General features: G+C 43.1%; 1 protein-coding gene across 1 annotated transcript in view; it reads right to left on the bottom strand.

Annotated features, from left to right (window-relative positions):
* Positions 1–1343: 1343 nt before the first annotated feature.
* The window catches only part of PDX1 (pancreatic and duodenal homeobox 1), a 51261-nt gene continuing 27240 nt past the window's right edge, over positions 1344–25364 (bottom strand). The window contains exons 2-3 of the mRNA XM_078657121.1: positions 4098–5597; positions 1344–3778 (exon numbers count right to left, since the gene is read on the bottom strand). Of these exons, the coding sequence (XP_078513247.1) occupies positions 5209–5597 (389 nt within the window). The 3' untranslated portion in view covers positions 1344–3778; positions 4098–5208. The remainder of the gene's footprint in view (positions 3779–4097; positions 5598–25364) is intronic.

Here is a 25364-nt window from a genome sequence, read left to right as displayed (position 1 = left end):
TCCCCGGACGAAACGCGTCATGTTGCTGTCTCCATCCATGGAATAAAGCACTTCATCTTCTTGAAACCCTCGTTTGTGGTCTGTGCCTGGTTCGTGTCTGTGCGCTGTTGCTGGCACTCAGGATTGTGGATTTATATATATATGTATATATATATATATATATATATATATATATATATATATATATATATATATATATATATATCCAAATATATCCATATATATATGTGTGTGTGTGCGTGTCATGCAAAGAAAAATACAAATGCAATATTAAATCATATTGACATTTTGAGGATTCAACCTGGTAATCCTGTATAATGTAGGACGCCACACACATTCGAATATGTTGTCATAAATAACGACCTAAATATGGTTGTATACCACATAGGGCAGATGTATGATGATATTCATGCATCCTTTGCATTAGAATCGAGACATGTACCATCAGAGGAATTGGGATAAAGATGTATGAAATGATAAACTGTACCCATCAGTAGTGTTTATATAGAGGCCGCCCTTGCATTGCTTAAAACGGGTTGTGATTCTAATATTTGCACACTTGGCACAAATGGGATTGAAATGTTTCCCATTAAGGCTATTTGCACATTTGTTACAGGGATTTATCTCACGATAACTATGTACCAAGAAATGTACATCCGAGTTGAGTATAGGCTCATGATAGGGGCCCAATTCATTGATTGTTTGCACACTTGCTATTTTTGCACATATTTATTATGAATTTCAGGTACAATGATTGAAATGTGAATAGCATATGCATTGTTTGCACACATGCTGTATTTGCACATATTTATTTTGAATAGCACAATATTTGGCCAAATATTGAACAGGGCAAAATACTTCCACATATGTGATGGGCTGTTATTTATAACATTACGATACTTAACTCACCGTCGCAGTTTGTCTCCCATTTATACTGTAAGATCTGTCACGTGGTTGAGTTCAAATTAAGCACTGTCACTTTAAAAACTGTGGTCTGTCAATGTCGCATTGTCATGTGTACAAGGCTCGCAGGAGCCGAATTGTAATGGTGGCATTTAACAACAAATAAAGAAAATTGCACCTACCTGCTGGTCCGTGTCCGCGTTTGCTGTTGAAGCGGTGGGGAGAGAATTGCCACTGCCCAGCTGAGGATTTTGATATATATATATTTATTACAGAAATGCAGTTGTATCCATATTTCACAGGGCACTGTAAAATATGGGAAATACTTCATGGTTCCCTGTGAAATACGGATGTAATTATCATAATTACAGACCCCAAATACATCCACAAATCTTTAACATTGACTCGGTTCCTAGGATAAGGCAACATAGAGATCCAAATAATGTGACATGGTTTTATTAAGTATGTGGAAAAAAGTGCAAATTATGTGGCACATTCTCTAGCAGTATTAATATTTCCCATGTTTGTTAGAAGCAATATTGTTGTGCAAGGTTTGCAACTTGTCCAGCAACTAATGTGACAAATGCAGCAAATTGAAAATTACGTGGTAAATGCGGCAGACACAGAATTGCATAAATCATCTGGCTTTCAGCATTTGTCCATTGTTTTAACAACAATTTACTCATGAATGGTGAGCCTAAATATTCTTGGATCAATTGGTGCCTAAGTGGTAGCTGCAATTTAAAGAAACAGAGTTTTCAAGTTAAATACCCCAAAAAGCATGTTATATAAAATCACAAAATAGGTAACGGGTAACATGGTCTTATAATGCCGTATATGACTTCTGTTGACATTTACAAAACACTCTGCCTTTGGCCCATTGGGTTGTGATATCACTAGAAAACCTTGATGACATTCGACTGTTATGTTTTATATATGTACATACATATATACATACGAACTCACAGCAAATGACTATATGTAAAAGCACAATGTGGGATACAGGACAACAGCGAGGACGTAGGGCACTCAGCCCTGAATTGCAATAGACATTTAAGTCTTAAGTTACGCATAAAATCAATCATCAGGTACTATGATGGCTGATTTAACACGCACGTGTGCATCACGGGCGTTAAGGAAGCGAAGGATCCTGCAAAAATAGGCACGCTCCTTATGCAGTAACTAAACTTTTCCTCGCTGATGTGTATAACCCTCATTCTGTAATGCATGATGTAATGCATAGTGATAACACAGTTATGACTACAAGTTCCATCATGCCCCAGATAATTAATGGGGTGTGTAATGATATAAATATGGAAAGTGAAATAGGACTAATTACGAATACTACCGTGAACAGGAACTACGGTTCGAAACGCGTAGGAGGTGTTGTGTCATGTTTGAATAAATTACTGCGTTAACACCAAGAAGTGTTTAAATACCAATATCATTAATGCAGTGTTTTAGCTGCTAACTGAACGGATTGTGAAACGAATTGTTAACAGTATGATTCACCTTCATCAAAAGCTAACACAGTTTACAGAAAATATTTCCACAGTACTTTGATTAGGACAGACATTCAAAAATGCTAAATTCTGCCGCATTCAAGACCCTCTTACAGTCTGGCACCGCAGGGATAGGTTGACCTCGGTGCTGTCGGGATGGTATATCTGTTTCCAAGAACATTTTAAATGAGGGCTTTTCTTGGTGCTTTAAATTCTAAGCCCGTTTAAAAGACTGAAGAATAAAGGCAGACCCAGGGTCCAAATATCAGAAGATACTGTGACCTGCGTGAAACTGGTACACGCTGTTTCATAACGTTCCTTTAGTTGCTGAGAAGGCCGACATTTTTATAAACATGGCTTTGAGCAATTGTTAGTAATGTGTATGTTGTCTCTGATTGGCTGATAGGTTGGTCCAATTAGATTTTTTTTTCAAGGTCATTGGCTGACAGGGTGTGCTCTGTGAGCGCACCGAGTGCCACTGTGGATTGTTAGGATACGGACGCCTGCGTGCACGGACACACGGCTCTGAATCTGAACATTTACGTGCATAGTAAATAAATACCAACAACAATGTGCACCTAACAAATGTAAGGTTTTGAGCACAAACGGAAAACTTTTACTGCGAGTATACAGTAAGAAACAGCTTGAATATTAATTTGTTGTTAATGGTTGAAAAATACGTGTTTTCAATTTCTCCAACTGACATTCCTTCTTCAGCCTATATGTGTGTGTGTACAACTACAAGTATGTGAATGGATGAGCGTGTGTGCGTGCATGTGAACGTGGGGTTTCTGTCCGTTCGTGGGCTCTGCGCGAATGTGCGTGCTTCTGCATGTGTGTGTACCTGTGCGTGTGTCTGTTCCTCTGTGTGCCTATCTGTATGTGTGCTTTCTCGGTTACGCGTGCGTGATTCTGCGTGTTCGTATGGATCTGTGTGAATGGGGCTGTCTTTATGAACATGCGTCTTTGAGTGTGTGCACACTCGTGCCAGTGCTTGGAGTGTCCAGGGCCGGCTTTGGCGCTGGTCGCGCCTGGTGCAACAATCATATTTGGTGCCCCACACCCATGACCGCCACCTCAGATTCTCTCACTACCACTGGGCACATTTCTCCAACCATAAGTTATTGCCAAACACAATCCACCCCCAGGTCAGCGCCCCCACAACAGGTCAGCCCAGTGCGGCCGCACCAGTAGCACTGCCCAGGGGCGGCTCTAGGCTCATGGCGGCCCTGGGCAGGGAGCGTAGGTAGGGGGCCCTGAGGCCGCCAAATCCCTGCCAGGGGACGCCACGCAAATATGTATCTAAGGATATATATTGGCGTGGTGGCCCCTGGGGTTTGGCGGCCCTGTGCAAGTGCACAGCTTGCACATGTCTAACGCCAGCCCCAGTAGCGGTCGGTAGTAGGTGTTTCTGTAGGGCGGTGATGTGGGCAGGGGGAGGGGCAGGGTAGGGGGTAGTAATGTATGGATTACGGAGTTTTACATGTAAATAAACATTTAAATAAATAAAACGAATTTCGTTGCGTGCACTGCATCACATTTTGTGATGCAGTGAGCGCAACGAAATTTGTTTTATTTATTTAAATGTTTACTTACCTGTAAAACTCCAAAACCATACATTACTATCCCCCCACCCTGACCCTCCCCTGCCCACGTCACCGCCCTACAGAAACACCTACTACCGACCGCTACTGGCCAGCCCTGCACTGCCCTAAAGTCGGCACCGCGTGTCACTATTTCCCCACCCCACGTCACCGCCCGGCCGGCACTCCCACTACCGACCGGCCACGGCTGTATTTATCTGCTTCTGTGTGTTTGAGCGAGACTAATCGAAGGCGCATGGGCGCCTGTCTGAGTGTGCGTGTGTAAAAACATGCACTGCTGTGTGCGCGCGCGCAAGCCACGTTTCGCTAGTCACTGGCACAACGCTACAAAGCCATGTGACACTGCGACAATATGGTGGAGCTGGGTGTGGGGGGGAAGAGTAAGAAACCATTACACAGGTCTGTCTTCTATAAAATCGTATTATTTCTTAGGATGCCTGTCCACGTTGGGTCTGTTTTCCGTGCGCGTTTTATTCTGTCTGTGTTCCCTCCATAATAAATGCACGTTGCTAGTTTCATAATTAAATTATCGTTGTTGCTAACTAACAAGTAAATACCCCCAATCATGTAGATGAACTGGACATGTACAATACTGGGCGCGAGGCAAATATGTACACGAGGAACACGCAGTCATTCACAAACAGCCTGGAGAACAATTCTGTCTGATGTGTCAAAAAAACTTGGTTGAGCTTGTATTAGGTGGTTGAACGTCTGACCACTATAAAATAGTTCACTGAGGGAACACTTTTGGAAAGGTCAGCCTTGGGATGAGAGCAGGGCAGTCACAGAAGCACACATGAACACATAAACATATACATCCTACAGTAATACGAGCAGGTTTAGGTACTTCAGGTTGCACGCTGCCTGGTGAGAGTTGCTCAATCTGGCCAGTATTTACTGTGCATTCTGTTACTTGTAGTCCGGCATTTGCACTGTGACAATTTAACAAAACTCCAGGAACCAGAATAAAAGCAAGACTCGCTATTACAATATATCTACGCAAAACTGGCGCGGGAAACGCGAGTTCTCTGCACGATTTTGTAACTGACAACATAAAATAAAGGCGCTGGGCGCAATAGCCCCTTAAAAGTGTCCTGGAGAGGTGCGGGGATCGTCGCCCCCAAGGGTTCGTTTATTGCAGTCCTCTATGCCCAGCGGTCTGGGCATGGTATGTCCTTGCATAGGCCGCTCCCAGGAGCTCACCGTTTCTCCGGCAGCCTGCTCGGGCCCCCTGATGGAGAGCGGGGAGCCAGGCTGGAGGAGAGCAGCAGGTCCCCGGGGCCCTCCCCCGCTCCGTGCAGCTCCTCCTTGCCCAGCAGGTCCCCCGAGGAGACCAATGAGTCCTGCTCAGGGTCGGCGCCGCGGCCCCGCTTCTTGTCCTCCTCCTTCTTCCACTTCATGCGGCGGTTCTGGAACCAGATCTTGATGTGGCGCTCCGTGAGGTTGAGCATGACCGCCAGCTCCACCCTCCGCGGCCGCGAGATGTACTTGTTGAAGAGGAACTCCTTCTCCAGCTCCAGGAGCTGCGCCCGCGTGTAGGCCGTCCGCGTCCGCTTGTTCTCTTCCTGCTCCAGCAGGTACGAGCCACCTGTGGGGAGAGAAGCAGAGATCAGAACGGGTATGTGAGAAATACTTCACTCCTACTGCAGGGGGCGCGAAAGCACACAGAAAAGCCGTCACCGGAGGACCAGTGTCAAACTTCAAATTCGAATAGCTGTGCAAAGTATTCGAATAGTGGGCAATCATTTACGGAATAATCAAGTATTCGGCAAATGGTTGGCCAATTTACGGTTTACAAACTTGAAGCAAATATCTACTTGTTGTTAGTTTGTTATTTTCGTTTTTTAAAGTACAAACCTATGCATAAAAAACATGCTTTCATTGCTATTAATAAAAAACGCTACATAAATAAATAAAATAATATCATAGTTATTTAAAAAAACTCTTTTTGGGTTGGAGATACAGCTTCGACGAACACTTGCGAAAATATTTAGTGAATACTTGAAAAAGGTATGCTCCAAACTATATGCTTGCTTGAACACTGGAAGAAGTTCTATTTGGCGAACACCTCGAACGCTGTCTTTAATCACATATTCGGTAAACTATTAGAGAATACTTTACTACTTGTCAAATATTTGCTAAACATTTGATGAATTATGTGATTAGCTCCTCTCAAACATGAACCATTTATGATAATAAATATAAACATTTTCTAAAAGTCTTAATCTTTTACAGCGGATAATGCAGTTACGTTTACCGGAAGGGCCGGTTTAGCTTTTGTTCAGCACACTTCGTAAGGGGCTTCTGAGAGGGTAGCACTGTCAAATGATACTAACACGTGTATTCAGTCACCTATCAGAGTTAAGTATTTGATGCTTCCGAACCCAGCTCCAATGAGACATAGGTCAGTTACAGAGAACGTTCTTGTTGTAGCAGTGTATTTCGAACATGGTTTCCTGTACACACCTTGATTTGACAATAGACAAATCAGAATGCGATGGAGAGAGCGAACATTTAGGATTCAACTCAGCATAACCATATCCAGTAGATGAGTTACATATGTATCCTAATCATTTGAAGTACAGGAGCTACGCGGAGGCGCGATTAAGTTCCGAGCCGGGAGGACTAGAGCTCAGGTATCCGATTTATGATGGTTACACTAACGTTGCTGGACTCCAGCCTCTAGGAGGCAGAAGGACGCCAGGACACCCGGGATAATTGGATTTACTGGACCCTTTGTACGGATGGAGCAGGGGTCTTGAGGTCAGATCATAGATCTCTTACGTTCTACACCCTCAGCTTCAAAACAATTCATCATACGCGTCTCTTTTCCCTGTTACACTTTTCGTTGTACTTGTACACTAACGTGCTTCGGTTGTGTCTTCTGGCTAGTTCGGATGGCACGCCTGAAGCTAATATAACGTTTTGGGAATGGGATGTGATTGAATCTATACTTAACACACGTAGAATTGAACCCAATGGATCAAAATGACATTAACTCAAAGCACGGATGGTTTATAACTGATTACTTATTTTACCGGTGCTGTTTAGATGTCTACATTCTTGAACGCAATGTTTTTAAAAGGCTGAAGGCGTTTCCATGTTTGCCTCAACATTTCTCTTCTTATTTTTTAATTAATGTAAACGTAGAAAACATGGCCAGCTTTCTTGCTTAGTAGATATTCATTTAAAATTGAAGCAAGAAAGATTTTGCTGGACAATGGTTTGAAGGTCAGCTGATCACTTAACATCGGTGCCATTTTAACTGTCCAGAAGGAAACGCAGAGCACCGAGGTGGGCACTCGACGATCCTGGGGTCTATGGAAGGATAGCACCTTCTTCTGGTTGTGACTCGCCATAGACAGACGCCATAAGGGTACTAGTTTCAAGACCACGAATTACGAAGCATAGTTTCTCGCCTATATACTGACTTTTAGGACCACATTAAATCTTCCCTCAGTTTTTTACCACAAATGAAACTTTCATGGATTTCGTGAAATATACATGCATTTGAGTCCCACAATGGTCTTTTTCTTAAACATGTGTAATCTATCTATCTATCTATCTATCTATCTATCTATCTATCTATCTATCTATCTATCTATCTATCTATCTATCTATCTATCTATCTATCTATCTATCTATCTATCTATCTATCTATCTATCTATCTATCTATCTATCTATCTATCTATCTATCTATCTATCTTCTGTCTATCTATCCATGCAACTCAGGAGAATTTGAAAATATGGTTTATGCTGCGCTGTTTTTTCATGTGTATTGGGTTTCAACAAATATATTGAACCATAAACCGCACACATCGATTTAAATCATTGTAATGACATAATATTACATTGTGGACCTTTTTACAAGTAGTGCAGAGTAGTATCTGGAAGAATACGAAATGTCCTAGTGCTGACCTGCACTGATAACTCCACAGGTGTTTCCATTCACAAATCCCACCCCCCAGAGTGGACATGAAATTTGTATAGAAATGCTCCCGAAATCAGGGTATCACTTGCTGTAATGGATCTAGTTATTCCAGAACCCATAAATTACTCGCGGTTCCAGGCCTGGCAACATTTAAGTTTGCTCGACTATCATGATAACTGGATATTTAACCTTTGTCCGATTGTAATACATTTATGGATTACGGATGTGCAAACTAAAACGTTGCAAACATTTCCATTCACAAAATTCCCATAATACTCTACTATGGGGCTATCTCTTGATGGGCAGAAATGGGCATGTCGGAGTCACATACAAATCATGGATTTTGTTCTCCTTTTGAGTTGGTGGGAGAAAAGATCTCTAACATCCATCCAATTTTAAAGTTATAAGGAAAACAATGTTAAATTTACCTCACAAGAAAATGGTACATCCACTTTCAGCACCATCTGAAATTTGAAACAAAATATTGGCACCTTGCTTGGAGAAACTAGCACCGGATGGAGACACAGGCGCGGAGAACCCTCTGCCGCCTATGGGTAGGGCGCCAATTGGTATCTATACAGGTTCTATAGATCCAGAAAAAAACTAAACTTTGAAAGGAATTGAAATTGACAGGGTTAACGAGGGCTGCACCACAAAACCTCAGAACATGAACTTCACCTGTAAGGTACTACTTTACTAATATGTCCTGCACCATCTGCTCTCCCTCAACCTTTACTCACCCCACCTTCCATCACATTTGAAGGTGTAAATGTCCTACTACTTACCGGTAATCTTCATTACTCCTGGTCCCGTTGTCCTCTCCTTCATTAATAACAAGTGAGATAATCCTATCTCACTGACAGAAAAAAAGAATGAAGGAATGCTGGTACTATCCCTCCCCCTCCCACTGGGAGTACGTAAACATACCCTATCCCAGCATTCCTCCTGAACCACCAAGCCCCCCCAGATGAGGGCCGGTAAGCCTGGGAGGGAGGGAGGGTAGTAATGAAGGGGATGAGAACAACGGGACCAGGAGTAAGTAATAGGACATTATCCCCAGGTCCCTCCTGTCCTCATCCCCTTCATTAATAACAAGTGAGAATACTCAAGAAGCAACCGGCCATCATCACACAACAAACCACCAGGACACAGAACCAGCAGCAAACCCAGTGATTTACTGAAAACAGCACAGAAAGGAGGAAATCAGAAGCATATTGCCTGAAGAACCCCCAAAACAAAATTAGCATCATCACCCAGAACATTCTGAATGCAATATGCCTCACAAAGGTATTAGAAGAAGCCCAAGTTGCAGGCCGAGAGATCTCAGCCGGGGACACATCTGAACCTCAGCCCAAGAGGCCGCCAATCCCCTAGTAGAACGCCCCTGAACCCCAGCCGGTGGAGGAGAGCCAGAAACGGAGTAGGCCAACATGATAACCTGCTTAAACCAGCGACCAATGGACGAAGAAGAAGCCCAGTACCCATGTGAAGGAACACCAAAAGACACAAAAAGGGAGTCTGACTTCCGAAAAGGACCGGTGCGGTCCAAATAGATCCGCAAGGCCCTGCGAACGCAAGCTAATCCCAAGGAAGATCATCCACCGCCACCTGCCCTGAGCCCAAAGCAGGCAGCACCAGCTCCTGGGAGTGGTGGAACTGAGAAGGAACCTTCGGAACAAGGGAAGAATCCAACCGCAGGACCACTCCCATCGTCAGAAAAAGATAAAAAAGGCTCCCGAGCCATTAAGGCCCCCAGTTCACCAAGATGCCTTGCCAAAGTAATGGCCCCTTATAAGACAACCTTGAAAGTCACAAATTTCATATCCACGTCTGTTAAAGGCTCAAAGGGAGAAGCCACCAAAGCATGCAACACTAAAGGGAGGTCCCAAAGAGGAAAAGAAGGTCTCACAACAGGATGGGATAATAAAAAACTGTGAAGAAACTGAGCAACCAAATCATTCTCATCAGACAAATTCCTCCAAGGTGAACGGAAAGCTCAGACAGCAGCCGACTGAGCATGCAAAGTCAGCCGCGGCCGGTAGTAGGTGTAACTGCAGGGCGGTGACGTGGGGAGGGGGAGGGTCAGGGAGGGGGGTAGTAATGTATGGATTACGGACTTTAACAGGTAAGTAAACATATAAATAAATAAAACGAAATTCGTTGTGTACACTGCATCACCAAATGTGATGCAGTGCGCGCAACGAAATTCAATAGTAGCGCCTAAAAGATCCAAGCACCAACTGCCAACATTTACTCATACGAGACTGGATCAAAGTAGAATAATATGGCCGACCGTGGAAGAGCTTTTGTCAGCTACAAGAAGTAGATTGAGCCCCGTCAGCGCTTTTCTTAGAAGGTATGGTTCAACTGGGCAATGCTGCATATGGTGTCCAAGGAGCGAGCGTCTTCGTCGGGGAACTGGTGGACAAAGTTGCAGTGAAGATTTCTACATTCGGACTTAGCTACTTTCATACATTGGAAGTTGAAAATCTCCAGGAGGCTCTAACTGATGAGAGTTTCAGCAGGGCGGATACCCCTTTGGCGAAAGACCGCTGAACAGAAGTTGCTGCTGTGGAAAAACACAGTGGGAGCTACAGCAAAGTCAGGCCATCCAGATATGCACCTCAGGTGGATCGACGAGCAGGTTGGCCTCGGTCTTCCCTCAGTTCATGAGAACTTTTTAGCTAAACATTTTCTACAAGCCAAGTTTTTGATTTTGGCTATTTGGGCACCTTTAGCAGCACCACTAAGGGTCCAGGACTGGAGGAGCTCCACTTTTTTTGGGGGTTGGGGGGATTAAGACTCATTCAGGTTGGGTCCAGGTGCAGGTTCAAGATGGTGGGAGACTGTTATGTGCCTATGGCTCTGAACATGATGCCAGTAAACTAGCCCATGTAGTCACTCTGGTAGTCTTAGTTTCAGGTGGAAAAGTATGACTCAACAGCAGAGCAGGCCCCTGAGAGTCCTCCGCAAGTCCAGAAAGTGAACTGAAGAGTGAGTATGATGCCCTATTTTTATACCTGGTGCCTTCTTTGAAGTAGAGGTTTCTCTTTGAAGTGCTTACAATTTCCTGACTCCACTGCCCTTAACTCCAAGCTGGCTACCGGAACAATGCAGTGGTGACAAGGCCTTTGCGTGAAGGCAGAGTACAGCCCACTCATTTGCAAGTGGGGCAGTGCCCAGCTCCACCCCATCCTGCCAGCAAATGGCACACCTAATCTAATTACTCTATTTTGTGACTGTCTGGGTGGAATTCACAAATTCTAACTGCCAGCTACCTGTAGTCGTGATCCAAGACAGGTTGCAGGCACCAAATTGCAAAGGGCAGAACATTCCAACGTTCTAAAAGTGGCAGTTTCAAAATTATAATTTAATATCTGACTTTGTCATTAAAGCGTATTTTTCATTACAATTCCAGACATACCAAACATGAAACTTGTATCTACTCCCAATCAAAGGTTAGCACTGATTAAATGTAATAAGGCAACCAAATGTTATCCTATTGGACAGGTAGGGCTCACAGTAGTGAAGAGTTTTTCATTACCAGGACATGTAAAACTTAAAATTACAAACACGACCTTTTGATTACAATGCACCCGAGGCATCTGCTAGCTGCCCTAGCGCGAGCCTGCAGTTGAACCCTACCCCATTGCCCTTTGGTAGAGCAGGGTGTGTTATTTATTATTTTACACTCTGCACATGGGCAAGGTAGGGGTGCAGACACTGGTTTAGTTTAGTTTTTTATTATTATGCACAGTTAATTAAAACCATTGCATATATACATTTTAACAATAAAATCAGTCACATTACGTTAATACAATAAAACTATGAAAAGATTAAAATAACACATTTATGTATGCATGAAACTTATTAAGATAATGTCAAAAGTGCATATGTCCCTAGCGCAAACGGCAGTGAGTCTATTAAGGCAGCTCAATAGGATTTTTTTTTTAAACTAGCAAAATGATCCCTTGCAGGAAGTCGGCAACCTGTATCTGATGTTTATAACTTTCCGATTCCGTTGTGAGAGGCTAGTATTACAAGGTGGCGCAGACAGTTCCCAAAGATGTAACTTTTTCTGATAGGCTTTTCAGCTTCGTCGCAGTAAATGCAATTTTTTTTATGAGGCAGCAGTTTAGCTGTACAAAAGATGGATCGAAGCACAGCATTACTGCCTGCCTACAAGACCTGAAACCATACCGATTGAAGAGTGGCTTCAGTAACATTTTCCGTTGGTCTTTTAACTTCTCACATAGGCATATGATGTGAACAAGGTTCTCCATGCCTCTAGTGCACAATCAACAGGGCTGGTCTCTGCCCCTCCTTTCCCAAGGTGGTAGAAGCGAGTTAATTAGGGGTGCAGACACTGGAAATCCACCACTTCCATATTTCAACAATGTGGGGGTTTGCATGCAATCAGCATACTCCCATCATTGTTCAAGCTGGGGGAAGGGTGTGCATTCTCTCCAATCTTGTGTAAGGTGACATGTGCAAAATACCCCTCACCTGGGATGGGTGGGAGTTAAAGGCACCAAGACAGCATTGAGCTGCCAAGTTCCGTTTTTTTAGTTAATCCTCCAGCGCACTTTGCCAAGTAGAGTGGAGGAGAGCAAATGTGAACCACACTTTGATCAAGGCAAGAAGGTGTGTGTGAATACCTCCATACTTGTACATTTTACTTTTGGATGTGGGCCCTTTCTGCAGGATTACACCAGATTATTTTTGCCTCTTTGTTAAAACCTATTGTTGCTGGCTATAGAACTCTATGCACTTTACCTCTAGGGGTAAAGTGCTTGTGCTCTTTCCTCCAACATAATGAAACTGGTATACACGTGATTGGTTTATTTAATTTACCTATACGTTCCTAATGTATTGTATCAAGGTGTTTCTAGGGCCTGTATGTTAAATGCCACAAGTGTACTGCAACACCCATTGTGCTATCCACTGCGGTGCAAATATAAACATAAATCTAGGACTGCCACCTGTAGCCTGGCTATGTGGGTTTTAAACTACACATTCTACCTGTCAAAATAACCCCCTTTGACAACCTTAAAACCACCTCTTAAATATTTATAAGTCACCCCTAAGTGAGCCCTACTGACCATTAAGGCAGGGTGCATAGTATTTAAAAGACGGACATGTAACAGTTTAATGTTAAACATGTCCTTACAGAGAAAATAAACACTGCAGTGTTGGCTGTACCATAGGGATGCACTACCATACTATTTTATGTTTGATAATTGTTATTTCCACATAGGAAACAGTTACAAATGTAATTTTGGGACTTTTTGAAATATTCATTCCAAGGTCAATTCACGGATGAAGTTGGATTTGTGATAAATATGTTGAAAAGATGTCCTGGCTGAAGTCCCTGGAAGCTAATCTGTATTTTGTTCTTCCCCTTCTACCAGCTAGTAATTAACATTTCAATGGGCATGAATGATTCTTAAACTTGCACCCAGGATGACAAAGGCCTTTGGTGTGGGGAGATGTTGTTGTGCCATTGACCCTATGTCCTGTGGGCTGGGCCAAAGTACTTCATTATCTTCAAAGAGGCCTAACCTGTCACAAGTTCAACTCTTGTAGATTACATCAACCCCAGCACTAACAGCAGCAAGGAAATATTCACCATCATCAAAGATTTCACTGTGCCTCATGCCAAATCTAGCAACATCACCACCTCACAAGAACTTTGCAATAAGCTCTTAGAATTCTTTTGCAATAAACTCACCTTCCTGTACAGCAACTTCGACCCTCAACAAAACCCTGTCACTATTTCAGCTCATCTTCCCATCATGGACAAAGAACTAATACTGACCTCATGACCTGCTGTCACCACCATTGAAATTGTGGCTACCATGTAGACCAACCTCTTAGGAGCTCCATCTCACACAACAGGCCTTTACCAAAGGACTCTTACCAATCAGGAAACCACTAACACACATCCTCAATGTCTCCACCAACTCAGCCACATTTCTGGGCAATTTGAAACATGGCACCATCATGCCCTTGCTCAAAAGTACATCTGCTGACTCAACTACACATTTTTACTACAGACCCATCTCCCTCCAACAACACTCAGCAAAGATCTTAGAGAAACTAATCAACTGATGCCTCCTCAACCACTTCACCAACCACCAGCTCCTTGACGTTATGCAGTCTGCATTCAGGCTCAACAGAAGCAGCACTTATTACCAACACCTGCATTATCCACATGATCCTTGACAGAGGAGACATGGCTGCCCTCATTCTCCTGGACCCCTCTGTAGCTTTTGACACAGTTTCACACCTCATCCGCCTCTGGTGCCTGCATGAGATTGGCATCCATAAACCCACTCCCTTCTGGATGGTCTCCTTTATAGATAGAATCCAAGCTGTCAGTCTGGCACCTTACTCCTCAGAGGCCCGCAAACTCATCTACAGAGTGCTACAAGTTGCAGCGCTCAGTTCCACCCTCTTCAACGCACACACGATCTCACTGGGCACATGATCTGTCCACACAACATAAACATCCTTTCCCACGCCAATGACATGCAAGTCATCCTATAACTCTCGGACAAAACCCCAAACACAAGAAACAAGTTCACTGAGTGCATGACCGAAATCGCTAACTGGATGAAAGCCAACTATCTCAAGCTCAACACCTACAAGACAGAAGTAGTGATCTTTGGCAAGAACAACTTTCCATTGAACTCCAACTGGTGGCCAGCAGAATTCGAACCCACACCGAGAACCCATGCCAGGAACCTCAAAATAAGTATCAACAGCAGACTGGGCAGGACAGTACAAGTCAAAGCTGTTACTGCATCCTGCTTCCACACCCTGAAGATGCCAAGGAAGATCTTCAATTGGCTCCCAAGCAACACCAGAAAAACTGTCACTCACAACATAGTCACCAGCAAGTTGGACTATGAGAGCACCCTTTATGTCAGGATCATCATCAGGCAACTCACTAGAAGAATGCAAACCATCCAGAACTCAGTGGCCAGACATCCTCAACCTCCCATACAGAACTCACATCACACCACACCTCAGGGATCCCCACTGGCTCCCGATATACAAATGTGCACAATTCAAACTGCTCAGACAGACATTCAAGGCACTACACAACTCATGCTCCACCTACCTGAACACTCACATTTCCTTCCACCAATAAAGTAGATGCTACTGCTCTTCAGGACTGCTACTAACACACATACCACTGATACACAGAGCCAGGCCAGGAGAATGGGCATTTGCTTACATCGCTCCTAAAGCATGGAACGGCCTCCCATTCCACATCAGAGCCTCCTCCTCTCTTCTTGAATTCCACAAGAAGCTGAAGACCTGACTTTTCAATTAACCTACCTACCATAGGCTTGGCTAGGCACACACCCCTGCTCAGTGCCAGAAGACCCTTGCGGGTGATAGTGGGCTGTAAAAATACACGTAACAAGCAGATGTCGCATATACCCAGATCTACACCATTCTATCGTTCTATCGTGCCCCAGCCAGACAGGAGGGTTCTTGTTGACATCACAGTGTCAGATCCTACTGGGCTGTCAAGACCTGCTTGACAGGTCTGCTAGGATTTTTGATATGACATTTGGGCACACTTTAACGGAGGGTAACAGAGGGTCAAAACAATTTGTGTGTACCTACTGTCTGATTGCTGAAATCTCAGCTTTGTTTCACTTCTGTCTCTGAGGTTGTTGTGGGTACAGGGACTGCCGAAAACAAGATATCATTGTTAGATGTAGAGGGACAGTAGGATTACCATTGTTTACTCCTCACTCAAACCCCAGCCCTCAGAGTCCACGTTTAGTATGGCTGATGACTTAAACCATCTTTAAAATGCAAACAGTGGGTAGGGTTGGGTCTGGGAACGTTACCTCATTGGGCTTGTGCCAGACATAAATGTGCAATCTCTAGTCACCCACCTAAGAACCCTCCTGGACTTATGGAACATAAAAAGGCAATTGAAACTGCTGTCTGAGACCTGAGAAGAACCCTAAAGTACTGGTCCTAATCTCCCTCTTGTACTCAGGACAAAGAAGTGGATACCAAAGGTCATATGGCTGACCTCCTGTTCAAGCTACAGAGATACAATTAGCTATGATGCCTTTTTCTGTAACTGCACAACTGATCAGTGGCAACTGGACCTAGATCGCACACTGCCTGCCACCCTGTGAGTGTCTAAGTGTCTCCCCTGAGATCCTGGGAAGCATTAGAAGTGTACTCCTCTGGTGGATTGGAACCTAAAGGACTAGAGTCAAAAGGTAAAATCTTTGACCAGGACAAACCTGGTTGTTGTATCCAACCCACGCTTCATTGAAGTCAGCAGCAAATTTGCCACTCGATTCTGGACTACCGCAACCATTGATTAACATTGCCACTTTGTGCTTCTTGGCGCTAGTTCTACTTATAAACTTTACAATTTCGTATCTCTGGTTCCCCTTATCAGATTTTTGTCATTTTTATGTCATTCTGTTTATTAAATGTTATTCTATTGTTCTAAATGTGTTTTGGGATTTCTATTGTTTTGCATTTCTATGTTATTACTGTTTTAATTCTGCATAAATACTTTACACATTACCTCTAAGGTAAGCCTGTGTGTTATGTGCCAGGCTACCAGGGAGTTGAGCTCACGTTTATTTAGTGGCTTTAGTGGTCCACCCTGACAAGGATAGTGGTTATTACTCGAGGTGGGTACTTACAGCCCTCAACTAATACCTCAATTTCTTCGTTTTTGGGGACAAAGGGGGTTGAAAGTCAGGATTGCCGCATGGCACGCTTTGGGCTGCTTGAGTTGCTTGCTGTATTTACCTCTTTCTGTTCGGAAAGGCAGGGTTATGAGAAAACTTTCCAGGCTTCTAGGTAAGGCTAAGAGGTCAGGAAAATTGAAACACCTCTACCCTTGGGTAAGGCGGGTAGATTTCTGGGTTTCTTAGGAAATGGAGAAAAGCCAACTTGTCCTTACCTACCACTTCACAAGGCCGGCGAGTGCTTATCTATTTACACCCTGGTCTTCTCAGGCCATTGGTGTGTTACATTCCACCGCCAGTCCTGGCGATGGGAGGTGAGTACAAAAGAAAATGGCTCTTATTGTTTGATCCCCAGCCATTAAAACGGGCTAGGGAGCGATATGAATAATTGGGTGATCCAAAGTCTGCTCATCTATACTTTGTGCTGCATAGGTTCTCCCACTGTGTTGCTTCGTTGTTCCATATTTTTGGTACATCTTCCAATGTTTGTGAACATTGACAGTGAATGTCTAGCACACGTGCATCCAAATGAGGCTTGCTCATTCAAAATTTTCACATTTCTCCAAAATTGCTAAAACAAACTGACAGATTAAGGCACTGATGGTGCGAATGACCATTTTACCATAAAACCTTGGTGGACCGTAGTACAGCAGTTTTGGAGTTATCAATAGAGAACATTTCCTATAGTAAAACCCAGGCGGTTCGCACAGCCATAGACATTGACAGCAATTTAAAATGCCTCTCTATATCACAAGCATGAAGGCTGGGCACCCACCTGGAAGTGAATCAACCATGATGGCATGCATTCCCCTCCCCGATTACATCAAAAAAACTAAATCCTGGAGTTACTCCCCAATTTGAACTTGGAAGGACTTGCTCCATCTAATCCTATGTACAAAACACTTGCCTTTACCATTGACTTTAGCCTGTTTTATAATGAACAACATCAAAAAAAGTTGTATCAACTCTTACTACATTCAAAGTTAAACCACACTGTCCCAAAACAGGACTCAGAGCCACTGTTAAAGCCCTGGCCCTGGTGGGGATATCCAGCTCTGAGGTGTTCAAGATTCCATCCAGTCCACGCCCAGGAGTGTTCTTCATGCCACTGCATGTTTAATCAGAGGACGGAAGAGATCTGGACTACATCTCTGTTGTGCCCTGTACTTAGAGACACAGATAGCTGTGTAGTATTTCCAAGTCTTCTTTATTGGTTCCATGTCCAGTTAACATCTTTCTTAGTCCAGCCAGCCCCACCAGGAGCAGCCTCCCTGCTGCTCAGCCCATCTCTAACTGTCACTACTCATCCACTCAGGCACCCACCCAGGCATTCCATTCATCACAGTCACACCAACATTCCATAACCAACTCACACTCTGGCAGAGAAGCTAGGAGGACCTAGGCTGGTTTACATGAAACTACAATACTGAGGATATAACATTATCCCTTTCCTTTAAATAAAAAATAACAAGCATTTACAATGCAATGGTTTCGCCTTTGGAAAAGTTAGAGCTATTGTCATTGTAAATGACAAATTTTGTATTTATGTGTTGGTTTTGAAAACAGATAAATAAATGGCATTGTCATTTACATTGCCATTCTCTCGCAAATGTGAGACCTATTGTACCCTACAGACGAGCTCAGCAGACATTAATTACTACCACACTCACACACCCAGAGCCACACACACACACCCAGAGCCACACACACACCCAGAGCCACACACACACACACCCAGAGCCACACACACACACATGCATGTGTGCGTGCATGCGTGTGTGTGAGAGAGAGAGAGAGAGCTTGTGTGCGTGAAAGAGAGAGAGAGAGTTGTAGTGAGAGCGGGTATATCCAATCAATGAGAGGGAAGGCGCTCCGCGGCACCAGTTGTCATGCAATATTTTTGTGTTTTAGGTATTTCAAATGCTGTGTTTTTCGTACCTCTGTAATATACACATTGAGGGACAAGCGTGGAGCGTGGAGTAGAGCAAGAAAAGGTGTGAGGGAATGCACACACACCACCCTAGCCTTTCACAACCACTGCTGACTCCGCAGCTGCAGGAGAATCATTAACAGGCACCAGCCCTGAGCAGCTGGAATGGATGATGCACCACCACTGCTGGAGACTTGACAGGGAGCAAAGGCCTGCCTGCTGTCAAGCCATGGCCCTATTGAAAGCAGTGAGCATCAATAAATGCCTTACCGTGCATAACAGAAGACAAAAGTGCTTTGGCACTGCACACTGCCAACACCACGCTACCAGTGCTTGAGGCCTGAAAGGGAGCAAAGGGGTCCTTGTATCATACTACAGTCAAGCTAAAAGCACTAGTGAAGGTCTTACTGTAAACAGCAGGAGTCAAGGGTGCTTCTGCACTGCACACCACGCACTACCCCCACCACGCCACCAGTGCTGGAGGCCTGACAGGGAGCAAGGGGTCCTTGTATCATAATAAAAGCACAAATGAAGGACTTACCGTGCGTAGCAGGAATCAATGGTGCGTTGGCACTACACACCAAAGAAAGAGAGAGAATGCATGAGTGCCTGTGTGTGTGCGCGAGAGAGAGGGGGAGAGAGAGAGAAAGAGCGTGGGTGTGTGAGAGAGGGAGAGAGAGCGTGGATGTGTGCGTGCATGCGTGTGAGAGCAAGAGCGCGCATGTGTCTGTGCGTGGGTGTGTGTGAGAGAAAGAGAGAGAGTGAATGTGTTTGTGCATGTGTGTGTGTGTGTGAGTGAGAGAATGTGCATGTGTGTGTGTGTGTGAGAGAGAGAGAGAGAGTGTGCATGTGTGGGTGCATGTGTGTGAGAGAGGGGGAGAGAGAAAGAGAGCAGAGAGCCTGCATGTGTGAGTATGTGTGTGCTTAAAAAGGACATCAAAGTGCCGAAAGGGGAGAAAGAAGGGGTGAGTGCATGCCGAGGTGACAAGAAGGACTGGGCGAAAAGGGAGGGGGGAATGCCAGAAGGGAAAGTGATCACGGGGGGAAGCACGCGAGTGTTGCACGCGCACCCGCTCACATGTACTGCAAACTGTAGCCAGCACAGTGCATGCTGGACACTGAACAGTAAAGGAAGTAATATGCCAACGGAATGCTGATGTAAGGCATTAAAACGCAATATGCGCGATGTTGTCATGATCGGTTTTCTTGAAAAAATTGTTTTATAAAAGAAAGAAAAAAGTACAACATATTAAAACAAACAGGCTCCTTCCAGCCAAAGCAAACATCCGGTCTCCTAGAAGAAACATTCGAGTTTTCACAAACCGTGTACAGCAGGCCAATCTTTGCAGAGTTTACTAGCACAGCCAGCAGAAACGCAATGCATGGAATTCGCCGAGGAATGCACTTTAAGCTAACTAAACAAGTGTATCACGAGTTTTAATTTTACTCACCATGTAATAAGCTGTTATGTTTTTAGAACATTTTTTTGTGCCTCTGATGACGTTTTACAATGACCGGTGAATCGGGATTGGTCACTTCTACACATCTTAAAACATTATTAAAGCTGCTTTGACAAACGAGTAAGGCTCTGCATAACGACCACGTTGTAAAATGCAAGTGTGGGTCATTCCGTAAGGTGGTCTCCGTGCTCATAAAGGACACCCATGTAGAACGCACAGCCTTTTTTGCTGCATCTGCAATATATTTACCGGTGGCAGAAAGGTGCTTCGTGATCGCAACACATTAAAAGCCAAATAATTTGTAATCCTTCGAGGGGCGTAAGAAAGAGGGGAGAGGGAGAGGTGGGCGGGTTGGCGCAGCCCTAAAATCGCGGCTCACTGAGACGAGAACATCAAAGCGGCCGAAAGGGGATCTAGAGGTGCCCCGTGTGACACCGGGGACCAGCACATGGACAGCGGGAGTCACATGGGGGGGGGCAACAAAGACACGGACAACGCTGTTCACCTGGTAGAAAAGCTGTGTTCTTCAGAGGATTTTTTTCATTCCATGCATTTTTGGGTCAAATGTTGCTATTCTAAAACAGCTGTGTCTTTAAAGCATGACTAACCTCTTCCATATCCAATACCTCTGCATGTGTGCATTTCTACCTTAAATCAGAAAAAGTGGAGAGTTGCACAGCTCAAAATTTGTTTGAAGTTTATATTAGATGGTTGATAAATCTTGTCAATGTCTGAGGTTGCTGCCTGGGTGACGTCTCTTGTCAGGGACGTCAATTAATAACAACAAGAACTGTGTTTCCAACGGATGTTGGAAGCATCCCCTGGCGCTCCCCTCTTATGTGGTTAGAATACTCCAAATCAATTATTAAGAAAGAAAGTTCATGAGCATTTATTGTAAATCATCAATTCGTGTTTTCATTTAAAGTTCATTCTGTAGTTTGTTACATTCATTCTGAATAATCACTTAATCAGTCCAATGCATTTCCGGCTGAGTAGCCCTTCATCTGGGACAAATAACTAGAAGCAAAACGAAGAAAAAATGATATTCAAATGTCTGAAAAACAATACGAGTTATCTTCATGCGTTATAATCATGCAATATACAATTCAATGAAAAAAATAGAAATTTGTGGCAATGCTACAGTGCAACCCCGAATGTGCTCAGTGAAAAAAACGTAAAAAACGGTCATTATCACTCACAAGTTATTCTTCCATATTCACTAAGTCGTGTCTTTCTTTAAATGCTGTTAAAATGAGAGTGTGTTAGTTGCCAGACATGATTTGTTGAGTCAAAACGTTAAAGCGAAGGCTTTTAAAACTTACTTAATGGACGCTCTGCGTCTCCTGGAAGTTTTCTCCGACCGTGAAAGCAACCGCGTCTAGCGCGAGTCAGCCAGAGCTGGCGGACAAACGCGGTAGATGTTGGAAACGCCCACGGTGGGTTTCGCTGTATGAGTTAATACGATTGGTTGGAGTTCCGATCACGTGATCGGAAATCCACCAATCGTGGGCTGTCTATTCTAAAACAAACATCGTGAAATGTGAGTTCGGCTGACTGTATAAAGTTATTGATTCTATGAAAAAAGATGAATATGTAAACCATAGGTAATGAGCAATATTAACATAGAGATAAAACGACAAAGGAACAAGTTACATGAAATGTCCTCAAGTGAAATAAAATAAATTAAATAAAATTAAATAAAATAAGGAGTGCAGATCGGCCGCCTATTTATCCAAACTGGAAGCAAGGATATAAAGGCCCAATTAACAAAACGGCCTATTCAATTTCGGCAGTTTTTACAGGTAGCACATAAAGTCAATACAGTCATTCAATCCATTTGGTTTACTGGAATTCAGTAAATAAATCCAATGATTCTCTCTTTGTAGTAAGAAACGGTTATTGTCTCTACCTTCCTGTTTTTCGACTGTCTCAAGTATGATGAATTGCAATTGAGAAACATTATGATGTGCTTCAGCAAAGTGTGCTGCTACAGATGATTTCACATTCCCAGTTCTAATGTTCGACTTGTGTTCGTTTAACCTGGTTTTTATCTTGCGTTCCGTTTTTCCAACATATACTTTGCCGCACGGGCATTTCAGCATGTAGATTAAGTTGGACGTGTCGCAGGTTCCATTTACTTTCAGTTTGATTTTATGACCCTTCATTGGATGGGTAATATAGTCACCTCTAATCAAGTTATTACAATTACCGCATTGTAAACAAGGACGAGTTCCACGATATTTTTTTATGACATCCGTCGTGTGTTTTAGTAGTTCACCAAGATTTTTGTTTCTTGAAAAGGCAAAAGTAGGGGGATTCTCAAAGGAATGTTTAAAATCTGGTTCAGCCTTTAGGATATTCCAATGTATTTTGATTATTTTCTTAAAGTTCATGCTCACGGTGGAGTATTTAGAAACAACAGTCATTCTGTCTTCTTGTTTTCTCTGTTTGATGGTTAACAAATCGGGTCTTTGTATGTTATGTACTTAGTTTTCGGCTGTTTTGATCAAGGTATCTGGATAGCCACTTTCACAAAATCTTTCTCCCATTTCCGTAATTTTGATCTTGGCTTTTTGTGCGTCCGATGTAATCCTTTTAACTCGCATCATTTGCGATAGCGGTAAGTTTTGTTTCAATGGTTCCTGGTCAACTTAGAGGTTTACGACCCAAAAGCACCTTTATGGCCCCTATGAGCCACAAGACATTGGATCTCTTTGTGACACTAGTCAAACAGGATCTCCAACAAGTGAATTGTCAGAAGAAAAGCCATAACAACATCACTAATAAGGACATAGCCATTTTGATAAAACTATCTAGGAATAAAAATATCGTTTGCACTAAAGCTGACAAAGGCGGAGGCCTGGTTATCATGAATGCCGCCATGTATGACCAAAAAGTCCAAGAGCACATCAATGACATCAACACCTATGCTCCACTAGAACACAACCCAACTAATGAATTCAGCAAGAAATTAATGGAACTCATCACCAGAGCCAAAGATGACGGTATAATCAATGAAAGGACAAGTACATTTTTGATTACATTACACCCAAAGAGTCCAGTGTTTTATATGATGCCAAAAGTTCATAAAAACCTTCTTGATCCACCATTACGTCCAATCGTCTCAACTAAAAACAGTCTACACGAGCCCATCGGCCAATTCATTGACCGAATGATGCAACCCACAGTTCAACAGATGGATACGTATATCCGAGACACCACCGATTTCCTGTCTAAATTGAACTCCTTGGAACTCGACAATGATGAACAACTCATACTTCTCACCGCAGATGTAAAGTCCCTTTATACTTCCATCCCCCGTGGGATGGGCATTGAAGCCATGGAAGAAGCCATACTTACGACTGATTTTGATCCTCAGTTACAGACCTTCTTGATGGAGCTTGTTATTTTTACTTTGCATCACAGCTACTTCAAGTACAAAGACACCTGTTATCAGCAACTCATCGGGTCCAGCATGGGCAATTGTGCAGCACCAGTGTATGCTAATCTATTCATGAAAGCCTACGAAACACAAAATATACTGACAGACTCAAAATGGACGGACAATCTCAAATTGTTCGTACGATACATAGACGACATTTTTATCCTTTGGAGAAACTCAAGAGAATCACTCGAAGAAGTATTGCTGAATCTTAATACAAAAGACGATCGGATCCAGTTTACCTGGGAGATTTCCACTGAGACCATCACTTTTTTAGATGTACGGCTGAACCTAAAACATGGTAATATTGAAACCGAAATGTACAGAAAGAAAACAGACAGGAACAACACCTTGCATTACCTGAGCTTTCATCAAGAACCATTGAAACGAAACTTACCGCTATCGCAAATGATGCGAGTTAAAAGGATTACATCGGACGCACAAAAAGCCAAGATCAAAATTACGTAAATGGGAGAAAGATTTCGTGAAAGAGGCTATTCAGATACCTTGATCAAAACAGCCGAAAACAAAGTACATAACATACAAAGACCCGATTTGTTAACCATCAAACAGAGAAAACAAGAAGACAGAATGACTGTCGTTTCTAAATACTCCACCGTGAGCATGAACTTTAAGAAAATAATCAAAAAACATTGGAATATCCTAAAGGCTGAACCAGATTTTAAACATTCCTTTGAGAATCCCCCTACTTTTGCCTTTTCAAGAAACAAAAATCTTGGTGAACTCCTAAAACACATGACGGATGTCAGCAAAAAATATCGTGGAACTCGTCCTTGTTTACAATGCGGTAATTCTAATAACTTGATTAGAGGTGACTATATTACCCATCCAATGAAGGGTCATAAAATCAAACTGAAAGTAAATGGAACCTGCGACACGTCCAACTTCATCTACAAGCTGAAATGCCCGTGCGGCAAAGTATACGTTGGAAAAACGGAACGCAAGACAGGTTAAACGAACACAAGTCGAACATTAGAACTGGGAATGTGAAATCATCTGTAGCAGCACACGTTGCTGAAGCACATCATAATGGTTCTCAATTGCAATTCATCATACTTGAGACAGTCGAAAAACAGGAAGGTAGAGACAATAACCGTTTCTTACTACAAAGAGAGAATCATTGGATTTATTTACTGAATTCCAGTAAACCAAATGGATTGAATGACCGTATTGAATTTATGTGCTACCTGTAAAAACTGCCGAAATTGAATAGGCCGTTTTGTTCATTGGGCCTTTATATCCTTGCTTCCAGTTTGGATACATAGGCGGCCGATCTGCACTCCTTATTTTATTTAATTTTATTTATTTCACTTGAGGACATTTCATGAAACTTGTTCCTTTGTCATTTTATCTCTATGTTAATATTGCTGATTACCTATGGTTTAGATATTCATCTTTTTTCATAGAATCAATAACTTTATACAGGCAGCCGAACTCACATTTCACGATGTTTGTTTTAGAATAGACAGCCCACGATTGGTGGATTTCCGATCACGTGATCGGAACTCCAACCAATCGTATTAACTCATACAGCGAAACTCACCGTGGGCGTTTCCAACATCTACCGCGTTTGTCCGCCGGCTCTGGCTGACTCGCGCTAGACGCGGTTACTTTCACGGTCGGAGAAAACTTCCAGGAGACGCAGAGCGTCCATTAAGTAAGTTTTAAAAGCCTTCGCTTTAACGTTTTGACTCAACAAATCATGTCTGGCAACTAACCCACTCTCATTTTAACAGCATTTAAAGAAAGACACGACTTAGTGAATATGGAAGAATAACTCGTGAGTGATAATGACCGTTTTTTATGTTTTTTTCACTGAGTACATT

Source organism: Lissotriton helveticus, chromosome 8 (assembly GCF_964261635.1).
Source record: "Lissotriton helveticus chromosome 8, aLisHel1.1, whole genome shotgun sequence".
Classification (NCBI taxonomy): Eukaryota; Metazoa; Chordata; class Amphibia; order Caudata; family Salamandridae; genus Lissotriton; species Lissotriton helveticus.
The sequence above is the reverse complement of the archived record's forward strand: the minus strand, read 5'-3'. Positions and strand labels throughout refer to the sequence as shown.